This window comes from Cuculus canorus, chromosome 34 (assembly GCF_017976375.1).
Source record: "Cuculus canorus isolate bCucCan1 chromosome 34, bCucCan1.pri, whole genome shotgun sequence".
Classification (NCBI taxonomy): Eukaryota; Metazoa; Chordata; class Aves; order Cuculiformes; family Cuculidae; genus Cuculus; species Cuculus canorus.
The window spans coordinates 427364-439210 of NC_071434.1; the positions used below are offsets into that span (position 1 = coordinate 427364).

Here is an 11847-nt window from a genome sequence, read left to right on the forward strand (position 1 = left end):
ACTGCGGCCCTCTGACCACGCCCTCCCTGCTGAGGCCACGCCCACTGCGGCCGCCGCCATAGCAACAAGCGCGGCCCATAGGGAGCAATAAGGTGGGCGGAACCATTATGGGGAAAAGGGGGGCGTTTAGCCACGCCCCCTGCCACGCCCATTGCCCCACCCGAAGGATGGGGTGAGTGGTGGTGGTGGTGGGGGTGTTCGCTTCTATCTCAATGTGGGGGCAGGGGGAGGGGCTAAGCCCTCCCCCCAGTTTTGACAGAAACAGACACACCTCACCCCACCCACCCCCAAAATCGCAGTGGTTCCGCCCGCCCTGAGGAGAGCCGCTACGAGGATCCGATACGGTGTGGGGGGGGGAGATGGGGAGGGGGGAAATGGGGGGGGTAAAAACGGGGGGAGGGGGAAAATGGGGGGCAGGAAGGGGAGATGGGGGGAAAGGGGGTGAAAAAAGGGGGAATAGGGGGAGAAAAGGGGGGAAAAAGGGGGAGATGGGGAAAAAGGGCGGGAAATGGGGGTAAAAAGATGGGGGTAAAAAGGGCGGGAGATGGGGTGGTTGTGAGGCAGAGGGAGAGGGGCAAAAAGGGGGAGATGGGGGGACTCGGGGGGCAAAAAGGGTGTGAGGGAAGAGATGGGGGGACTTTGGGGGCAAAAAGAGATGGACTTGGGGGGCAAAAAGGGGGTGAGGGGGAGATGGGGGTTGTGAGGCAGGAGGAGATGGGGCAAAAATGGGGAGATGAAGGGACTTGGGGGGCAAAAAGGGGTGAGGGAAGAGATGAGGGAGATTGGGGGACTTGGGGGCAAAAAGGGGGTGAAGGGGAAATGGGGGAGATTGGGGGGACTTGGGGGGCAAAAAGGAGGGAAGGGGGAAATGGGGGAAGGGGGAGATGGGGGAGATTGGAGGACTTGGGGGGCAAAAAGAGAGAGATGGAGGGACTTGGGGGGCAAAAAGGGGGTGAGGGAAGAGATGGGGGTTGTGGGGCAGGAGGAGATAGGGGAAAAAGGGGGAGATGGGGGGACTTGGGGGGCAAAAAGGGGAGATGGGGGGACTTGGGGGCAAAAAGGGGGTGAGGGGGAGATTTGGGGGACTTGGGGGCAAAAAGAGAGAGATGGAGGGACTTGGGGGCAAAAAGGGGGTGAAGGGGAGATGGGGGAGATTGGGGGGACTTGGGGGGCAAAAAAGGTGAGATGAGGGACTTGGGGGCAAAAAGGGGGTGAGGGAAGAGATGGGGGACTTGGGGGGCAAAAAGAGAGATGGAGGGACTTGGGGGGCAAAAAGGGGTGAAGGGGAGATGGGGGAGATTGGGGGGCAAAAAGGGGAGATGGGGGGACTTGGGTGGGAGAAAGGGGGGTGAGGGGAGAGATGGGGGAGATTGGGGGGACTTGGGGGGCAAAATGGGGAGATGAGGGACTTGGGGGGCAAAAGGGGGTGAGGGGAGAGATTGGGGGACTTGGGGGGCAATAAGAGAGTGATGGAGGGACTTGGGGGGCAAAAAGGGGGTGAGGGGGACGATGGGGGTTGTGGGGCAGGAGGAGATGGGGGAAAAAGGGGGAGATGGGGGGACTTGGGGGGGCAAAAGGGGGTGAGGGAAGAGATTGGGGGGACTTGGGGGGCAAAAAAGGGGTGAAGGGGGAGATTGGGGGGACTTGGGGGGCAGTTATGGGGCAGGTGTGGGGGGGACCAACCCCTTATCCTATGGGGTGGTTTTAGGGGGGCGGTGTGGAGGTGGAGAAAAACTCTGCCCCACATCTTAAAGGGTCTTTGTGTGGGTCAGACCCCACAACTTATGGGGCGGGGGTTATTATGGGATGGTTGGGGGGGGCAGGACCCCTCCCCCTTCTTATTATGGGATGGTTGGGGGGGGGGGCGGGGAGAACCCATTTCTTTCCCCTTTTCTTTGTGATGGGGAACACCACACACACCCCCACTGCCCCCCAAGTTTTGAGGTGGTTTGGGGGGATCAGAGCTCAGCCCCACAACTTATGGGGCGCTGAGGATGTAGTTGGGGGGCAGAGGAACCCCAACTTTTGTTCCTTTCCCCCCCCACAGCCCCCCATGAAGGGCGAGACCCCCGTCAACAGCACCATGAGCATCGGGCAGGCTCGCAAGATGGTGGAGCAGCTCAAGATCGAGGCCAGTCTGTGTCGCATCAAGGTGTGGGGCTGCCCCATAGCGAGGCGGGGGGGCACTTGGGGGGCTGCCCCATAGCTTGGGGGGCTGCCCCATAGCTTGGGGAAGGGGGCTGAGCCCATAGCTTGGGAGAGGCTGCGTGACGTTGGAGGGGGCTGCAACGCATGTGGGTGCTGCCCCATAGCTGGGGGTTGAGCCACACTTAGGGGGCTGCCCCATAGCTTGGGGGGCTGCCTCGCACTTGGGGGGCTGCCCCACACTTAGGGGGCTGCCCCATAGCTTGGGGGGCAGAGCTATTGCTCGGGAGGCTTAGCCTGAAATTCAGGGGGTATCGTTACGGTTAGGGGGCTGCGTCCTACTTGGGGGGCTGCCCCCTAACCTAAGGCTCTGCCCCACACTTGGGGGGCTGCATTATACACTTCCCACTCAAGGCTCTGCCCCACACTTGGGGGGCTGCATTATACACGTCCCTCTCAAGGCTCTGCCCCCTAACTCAGGGTTCTGCCCCACACTTGGGGGGCTGAATTACACACTTCCCACTCAAGGCTCTGCCCCACATCTTAGGCTCTGCCCCACACTTGGGGGGCTGCATTATACACGTCCCTCTCAAGGCTCTGCCCCCTAACTCAAGGCTCTGCCCCACATCTTAAGCTCTGCCCCACACTTGGGGGGCTGCATTAGGCACTTCCTACTCAAGGCTCTGCCCCACATCTTAGGCTCTGCCCCACACTTGGGGGGCTGCATTATACACGTCCCTCTCAAGGCTCTGCCCCCTAACTCAGGGCTCTGCCCCACATCTTAAGCTCTGCCCCACACTTGGGGGGCTGAATTACACACTTCCCACTCAGGGCTCTGCCCCACATCTTAAGCTCTGCCCCACACTTGGGGGGCTGCATTATACACGTTCCTCTCAAGGCTCTGCCCCCTAACTCAGGGCCTCTGCCCCACACTTGGGGGGCTCTGCCCCCCAACTAGGAGCTCTGCCTGCCTCTTAGACGTGGACACCGTTACCTTTTGGGAAGCAGCTTCCAACTCAAAGCTCTGCCCCCCAAGTCAGGGCATTGCCCCACACCTCAGGCAGCTCTGCCCCACACTTGGGGGGGCTCTGCCCCACACTTGGGGGGCTCTGCCCCCTAACCGCCGCTGCCCCACAGGTGTCGAAGGCGGCGGCCGAGCTGCTGACGTACTGCGAAGCTCACGCCTGTGAGGACCCTCTGCTCACGCCCGTCCCCACCTCCGAGAACCCCTTCCGCGAGAAGAAGTTCTTCTGCGCCCTCCTCTGAGCCCCACAAGTTAGGGGGCAGCCCCACAAGTTAGGGGGCAGCCCCACAAGTTGGGGGGCAGGCCCACAAAGGAAGGGGGAACCCCTTAGATCGGGCGTTTCGCCTCCCACCTCCACGGTTTGCGTTGCGCTTGGGGGAGGCTGCCCCACGCTTAGGGGGCTGCCCCACACTTGTGGGGCTGCCCCACATTTAGGGTTCAGCCCCACAAGTTGGGGGTTTCCATCACACTTGGGGGGTTGTATCCTATGTCGGTGCTGCCCCATAACTTAAAGGGGTGGTCCATCGTACTTAGGGGGCTGCCCCACACTTGGGGGGCAGCCCCATGACTTGGGGGGGGGCAGCCCTGTAACACTCTTCTCACACACTTAGGGGGCTGCCCCATAGCATGGGGGGCAGCCCCATAACCGGGGGACAGGGGAGGTCACATTACAACTTAGGGGGCTGCCCCATAACTTGGGGGGCAGCCCCACACTTGGGGGGCTGCCCTAGAGCATGGGGGGCAGCCCCATAAGTGGGGGGGGGGCAGAAATGTGGGGCGCCCCCTCTGCCCCACAAGCGCCCCTTCTGCCCCACAAGTGCCCCTTCTGCCCCATAAGTGCCCCTTCTGCCCCACAGACAATAAAGGACCCCCCCCGGCACCACCTTGGGCTGAGAGTTTGGGGGGCAATTAATGGATTAATTAGTGTCATTAATGAGGTAATTAAGAGTGTGCGGGTAATTAATGGGGTAATTAGTGGGGGGGTGGTAATTAATGGGGTAATTAGTATGGTGTTTAATTAGTGGGGGGTAATGATGGGGGTAATTGGGGGTAATTAGTGGGGATAATTAGTGGAGGGGTAATTAGTGGGGGGTAATTAGTGGGGGTAATTAGTGGGTGGGGGGTAATTAGTGGGTGGGGGGTAATTAATGGGGCAAAAGCGATGTAATAATGGGGTAATTGGAGCATGGGGGTAATTAATGGGGTAATTAATGGCGTATTTCGTGTGGAGGTGATTAATGGGGTAATTGGAGTGTGTGAGGGGTAATTAATGGGGTAACAACCGCAGGTAATTAATCGGTGGCATTAATTAAAGGGTGTTAATTGGGGGGGGGGGGCCGTGCCCTTATCAAAGATGGCGGCGCCCATCACGGCTTCTCCGCCAGCCCCAAGATGGCGGCGCCCGCACTCAAAATGGCGGCGGCAGCACCCAAGATGGCGACGCCCGCACCCAAAATGGCGGCGCCCGCACCCAAGATGGCGGCGCCAGCAACGGCTTCACCGCGTCCGGCGTATCGCGGCGCGCAAGATGGCGGCTCCTGTCCCAAAATGGCGTCGCCCTCTTCCATCCAACGCGGGGCTGCGGCAAAGGGCGGGGGGAAGGGGGGGGTACGAGGAGGCCGCGCGGGGGACGATGGGAAGGGGGCGGGGTCCCAAGAGGCGCCGCCGCCATCTTAGTGAGGGCCGCGCCAAGATGGCGGCGCGGTTGCCATGGCAACGAGGGGCTCCAACCCGCCCCCCCACCCCGAAAACGGCCCCGAAACCCCCAAAATCTGCCCTAAAAACCCACAAACTCCAAACTAAACCGCCCGAAACACCTCCACAACCACCTCCAAACCACCCCAAGTGCCCCCCACCCCCGAATCCACTCCAATCCCCCCAAATCCTCCTCAAGCGCCCCAAATTCCCCCCTCAAAACCTATAAAATGGCCCCAAAACCACTCCAAATTCTCCCCAATTCCCCTAAAACGCCCCCAAACGCCCTAAAATGCCCCTAAAAGCCATAAACCCCCCCAAATCCCTCTTCAAGTACTCCAAATCCCCCTTAATCCACCCCAACCCCTCTAAAATGCCCCCAAAACACCCGAACTGCCCTAAAATCCTCCATAAACCGCCCGAAATCCCCCTTAAATCGCCCCAAATACCCCTAAACTGCCCCAAATACCCCTAAACTGCCCCAAATCCCCTTAAACCACCCCAAATCCCCCCAAATTCCCCCTGAACTGCTCCAAATTCCCCCTAATCCGCCTCAAATCTCCTCTAAACTGCCCCAAATTCCCTATTCTGCCCCAAATCTCCTCTAAACCGCCCCAATTTCCCCCTAAATTGCCCCAAATCCCCTCTAAACTGCCCCAAATCCCCCTAAATTGCCCAAATTCCCCCCGAACTGCCCCAAATTCCCCCAATCCGCCCCAAATCCCCTCTAAACTGCCCGAAATTCCCTATTCTGCCCCAAATCCCCCCTGAACCGCCCCAAATCCCCCTAAATTGCCCAAATTCCCCCCGAACTGCCCCAAATTCCCCCTAATCCGCCCCAAATCCCCTCAAATTCCCCCTAATCCACCGCAAATCCCCTCTAAACTGTCCCAAATCTCCTCTAAATTGCCCCAAATTCCCCCTAAATTGCCCCAAATTCCTCTAAATTGCCCCAAATCTCCTCTAAACCGCCCCAATTTCCCCCTATTCTGCCCCAAATCCCCTCTAAATTGCCCCAAATCCCCTCTAAACTGCCCAAATCCCCCCTGAACCGCCCCAAATTTCCCCTAAATTCCCCCGAATCCCCCCAAATTCCCCCTATTCTGCCCCAAATTCCCCCTAAATTGCCCCAAATCCCCTCTAAACTGTCCCAAATCCCCTCTAAATTGCCCCAAATTCCCCCTATTCTGCCCCAAATTCCCCCTAAATTTCCCCAAATCCCCTCAAATTCCCCCTTAAATTGCCCCAAATTCCCCTAAATTGCCCCAAATTTCCCCTAAATTGCCCCAAATCCCCCCAAATTCCCCCTAAATTGCCCCAAATTCCCTGAATTGCCCCAAATTCCCCCTAAATTGCCCCAAATTCCCCCTAAATTGCCCCAAATTCCCCTAAATTTCCCCAAATTCCCCCTCGAGGCTCTCAGACTCCTCAATTTCTTTTCTTTATTCTAAAAACGGACTCGGAGGCGCTCGGACCCTCCGGAATCCCCCGAGGACGGAACCCCCCCCGACAGAAAAGAAACCCCAAAAACCACCACAAAACAGAGAAAATGGGGGGTTGGAGGGACCCCCCCCCCATCCCGAAAATGGGAAAAAGTGGGAATTTTTTCTTCCTTTTTGCCATAGTTTTTCTTTTTTTTCCATTTTTCTCTCTTTTTTCCTATTTTTTTGTATATTTTTTCCACACTTTTCCTATATTTCCCCACATTTTTCCCTTATTTTCCACATTTTTCCTATATTTTCCCCTTATTTTCCACATTTTCCCTATACTTTTCCACACTTTTCCTATATTTTCCCACATTTTTCCCTTATTTTTCCACATTTTTCCTATATTTTCCCCTTATTTTCCACATTTTCCCAATACTTTTCCATACTTTTCCTACATTTTCCCACATTTTTCCCTTATTTTCCACATTTTCCCACATTTTCCCCTTATTTTCCACATTTTTCCTCTCTTTTTCCAATTTTTTCCCTTTTTTACCACTTTCACCCCACACTTTCCCTTTTTATTTCCGCATTTTTCCCTTCATTTCCGCATTTTTCCCTTCGTTTCCACATTTTTCCCTTTGTTTCCACATTTTTCCTTTTATTTCCCCTCTTTCCCTTTTATTTCCACATTTTTCCCTTCATTTCCGCATTTTTCCCTTTTATTTCCATATTTTTCCTTTTATTTCCACATTTTTCCTTTTATTTCCCCTCTTTCCCTTTTATTTCCACTCTTTTAATTTCCATTTTTCCTTTTATTTCCACTCTTTCCCTTTTATTTCCATATTTTCCCTTTTATTTCCACATTTTCCCTTTTATTTCCACGTTTTTCCTTTTATTTCCACTCTTTCCCTTTTATTTCCACATTTTTCCTTCTATTTCCATATTTTTCCTTTCATTTCCACTCTTTTATTTCCACTCTTTTCCATTTCCACCTTTTTTTCCTACACTTTTTCACATTTTTTTCCCTTTTCTTTCCACGTTTTCCTCATTTTCCGTATTTTTTTTGGTCATTTTTCTTTTATCTAAAAAGCCCTCAATTTCCCCCTTTTCCGTCGGCTCCGGGCGGGAAAAAAAAAAACCCATGGAAAAAACCCCAAATTCTCCGCAGATTCGAAGGCGGAAAAAGAAAATTTGAATTGGGGGAAAAAAGGGGGAAAAAAGGGGGGAAAAAAGGGGGAAAAAGGGGGAAAAAAGGGGGGAAAAAGGGGGAAAAGGGGGGAAAAAAGGGGGAAAAAGGGGGAAAAAAGGGGGGAAAAAGGGGGAAAAGGGGGAAAAGGGGGAAAAAAGGGGGGGAAAAAGGGGGGAAAAAAAGGGGGAAAAAAGGGGGAAAAATAGGGATTAAGGGGGGAAAAATGGGAATTTGCCCCTAATTAAGGCCCTCAATTAATTAAGAGCCCTCTCAGCACTGCCCCGGGGGGGGGGGGGAGGGCGGTAATGAACAGCGCTAATTAAGGGCTCTCGTTAACGAAGGGCGCCCCACTCACGCTAATTAAGGGCTCTGCGCTAACGAAGGGCATCCAGTCGCGCTAATTAAGGGGTTCTGTGCTAATTAAGGGCTCTGTGCTAACGAAGAGCACCCACTCACGCTAATTAAGGGGCTCTGCGCTAACGAAGGGTGCCTTACTCACGCTAATTAAGGGCTCTGCGCTAACGAAGGGCGTCCAGTCGCATTAATTAAGGGCTCTGTGCTAACGAAGGGCGCCCTCTCACCCTAATTAAGGGGCCTGTGCTAACGAAGGGGCTCTCATTAACGAAGGGCGCCCCACTCACACTAATTAAGGGCTCTGCACTAATGAAGGGGCTCTGTGCTAACGAAGGGCGCCCCACTCACCCTAACGAAGAGGCTCTCGTTAACGAAGGGCGCCCTTCTCATGTTAATTAAGGGCTCTGTGCTAACGAAGGGGCTCTGTGTTAACGAAGGGCGCCCCACTCACACTAATTAAGGGCTCTGCGCTAACGAAGGGTGCCCACTCGCACTAATTAAGGGGCCTGTGCTAATGAAGGGGCTCTCATTAACGAAGGGCGCCCTGCTCACGCTAATTAAGGGGCTCTGTGCTAATGAAAGGCGCCCCACTCACACTAATTAAGGGCTCTCGTTAACAAAGGGCGCCCAACTCATGCTAATTAAGGGGCTCACGCTAATGAAGGGCACCCACTCACGCTAATTAAGGGGCCTGTGCTAATGAAGAGCACCCAGTTACGCTAACGAAGGGGCTCTCATTACCAAAGGGCACCCCACTCACACTAATTAAGGGCTCTGCGCTAACGAAGGGGCTCTCGTTAACAAAGGGCGCCCTTCTCACGGTAATTAAGGGGCTCTGTGCTAACGAAGGGTGCCCTGCTCACACTAATTAGGGGCTCTGCGCTAACGAAGGGGCTCTGAGCTAACGAAGGGCGCCCTTCTCACGCTAATTAAGGGGCTCTCGTTAACGAAGGGCACCCACTTGCACTAATTAAGGGGCCTGTGCTAACGAAGGGCGCCCACTCACTCTAATTAAGGGCTCTGTGCTAACGAAGGGGCTCTGTGTTAACGAAGGGCGCCCTCCTCACACTAATTAAGGGGCTCTGTGCTAATGAAGGGAGCCCAGTCGCATTAATTAAGGGTCTCTGCGCTAACGAAGGGGCTCTGCGCTAACGAAGGGCACCCTTATCACGCTAATTAAGGGGCTCTGTACTAACGAAGGGCGCCCACTCACACTAATTAAGGGGCTCTCATTAATGACAGCGCCCCCATCGCCTTAATTAAGGGCCTCTACGCTAACGAGGGGCTCTGCGCTAACGAAGGGGCTCTCATTAACAGAGGCCTTTGCGCTAATTAAGGGCCTTCGCGCTAACGAAGGGACCCCTTTTCCTTAGGGGGGAGCACAAAAAGCCCCCTCCGCCCCCCCTTAATTAATTAATTAACGCAATTAACGAAGGGAATGAACCCATCAGCGCCGACGCCTTTTTTTTTCCCCCTCCTCTTTTTTTTTGGGAACCGTTTTTCCCGGGAATTTGAAGGGGGGGGGGGGGGGGGGGGGGGAGGGGCAGCGCTTTCCCACCATTCCCAGATTTTTCTGGAAAGTTGGGATTTTCCGGGATTTCCCCCCAAAAAATCCCCCTCCCCCCCCCAAAGCCGTTTCCCATCGGAATCTGTGGGAAAACAGCGATGGAATTCCTTTTTTCCACTAAAATGGAGTTTTCCCGCCAAAACGGGACATTTTCCCACAAAATTAACATTTTTTTCTCCGCCAAAATGGTGGTTTTAAACACCAAAATGAGATTTTTTTTCCCCCCCTGAGATTTTTTTTCCTCATAAATGGATATTTTTTCCCCCAAAATGGGATTTTTTTCCCCCAAAATGGGATTTTTTTCCTCAAAAATGGGATTTTTTCCCCCAAAATGGGATTTTTTTCCCCCAAAATGGGATTTTTTTCCCCCAAAATGGGATTTTTTCCCCCAAATGGGATTTTTTCCCCCAAAATGGGATTTTTTATCCCAAAATGGGATTTTTTTCCCCCCAAATGGGATTTTTCTCACAAAAATGGGATTTTTTTCCCACCAAAATGGCATTTTTTTCCACAAAAATGGGATTTTTTTCCACAAAAATGGTTATTTTTTTGCTAAAATGAGATTTTTTTCCCACCAAAATGAGATTTTTTTCCCCCAAAAATGGGATTTTTCTCGCAAAAATGGGATTTTTTCCCACCAAAATGGCATTTTTTTTCCACAAAAATAGGATTTTTCTCACAAAAAAGGGATTTTTTCCCATCAAGGTGGGATTTTTTCCCACAAAATGGGAATTTTCTCACCAAAATGGCATTTTTCTCGCAAATATGGGATTTTTCTCACTAAAATGGGAATTTTCTCACCAAAATGGGATTTTTCCCACCAACACGGAAATTTTTTCCCCACAAAATGGGAATTTTCCTGCCAAAATGGGAATCTTTCCCCACAAAATTGGAATTTTCCCGCCAAAATAGGATTCTTCCCACTAATATGGGAATTTTTCTCATCAAAATGGGATTTTTCTCCCCACAAAATGGGATTTTTCCCACCAAGATGGGATTTTTTCTCACCAAGATGGGAATTTTCCCCACAAAATTGGAATTTTCCCACCAAAATAGGATTCTTCCCACCAAGATGGGAATTTTTCTCACCAAAATGGGATTTTTCTCACAAAAAAGGGATTTTTCCCACCAAGATGGAATTTTTCTCATCAAAATAGGATTTTTCCCACCAAGATGGGAATTTTTCCCCACAAAATGGGAATTTTCCCCACCAAAATAGGATTTTTCCCGCCAAGATGGGAATTTTTTCCCCACAAAACGGTATTTTTTTTCCCAAGATGCGAATTTTTCCCACCAAAATGGGAATTTTCCCACCAAGATGAGAATCTTTCCCGCCAAGATGGGATTTTTTTCCCACAAAATGGTATTTTTCCCACAAAATAGGATTTTTTCCCACCAAAATGGGAATTTTCCCACAAAAATGGGATTTTTCCCGCCAAGATGGAATTTTTCCCCACAAAACGGTATTTTTTTCCCCACAAAACGGTACTTTTTCCCTCAAGATGAGATTTTTCCCCACCAAGACGGGAATTTCCCCACCAAGATGGAATTTTCTCACCAAAATGGGATTTTTCCCCACCAAGATAGGATTTTTCCCGCCAAGATGGGAATTTTCCCCACAAAATTGGAATTTTCCCGCTAAAATAGGATTCTTCCCACCAAGATGGGAATTTTTCCCACCAAGATGGGATTTTTCCCCCATAAAATGGTATTTTTTTCCCCACAAGATGGGATTTTCCCACCAAGATGGGAATTTTTCTCGCCAAGATGGGAATGTTCCCACCAAAATGGGACTTTTTCTCACCAAAATAGGATTTTTCCCGCCAAGATGGGATTTTTTTCCCACAAAATGGTATTTTTTTTCCCACAAAATAGGATTTTTTTCCGCCAAAATGGGAATTTTCCCACAAAAATGGGAATTTTTCCCAAGATGGGAATTTTTTCCCCACAAAACGCTATTTTTTTTCCCCCAGATGAGATTTTTCCCCACCAAGATGGAATTTTTCCCCACAAAATTGGAATTTTCCCGCCAAAATAAGATTTTTTTCCCGCCAAAATGGGAATTTTCCCACAAAAATGGAATTTTTCCCACCAAGATGGAATTTTTCCCCACAAAATGGGAATTTTTCCCACCAAGATGGAATTTTTCCCCACAAAATGGGAATTTTCTCACCAAGATGGGAATTTTTCCCCCCAAAATAGGAATTCTCCCACCAAGATGGGAATTTTTCCCCACAAAATGGGAATTCTCCCACCAAGATGGGAACTTTTCCCCCCAAAATGGGAATTTTCTCACCAAGACGGGAATTTCCCCTCCCCAAAACCGCCTTTTCCCCTCCAAAATGCCCATTTTTTCCCCAAACCCCCATTATTCCCCCCCCAAAACCCCCATTTTTTCGGGAATCCCTTCCCTTTTCCCCCCTTTTTTTTCCGGGACAACAAACTC

General features: G+C 51.6%; 1 protein-coding gene across 1 annotated transcript; it reads left to right on the top strand.

The window, feature by feature from the left end:
- Positions 1-155: 155 nt before the first annotated feature.
- On the top strand, positions 156-4047 carry LOC104066478 (guanine nucleotide-binding protein G(I)/G(S)/G(O) subunit gamma-3). The gene is made up of 3 exons (XM_054052529.1): positions 156-344; positions 2048-2152; positions 3283-4047. Exons 2-3 carry the CDS (start codon positions 2054-2056, stop codon positions 3409-3411), a joined length of 228 nt encoding a protein of 75 aa, XP_053908504.1. The 5' UTR covers positions 156-344; positions 2048-2053; the 3' UTR covers positions 3412-4047.
- Positions 4048-11847: the final 7800 nt, after the last annotated feature.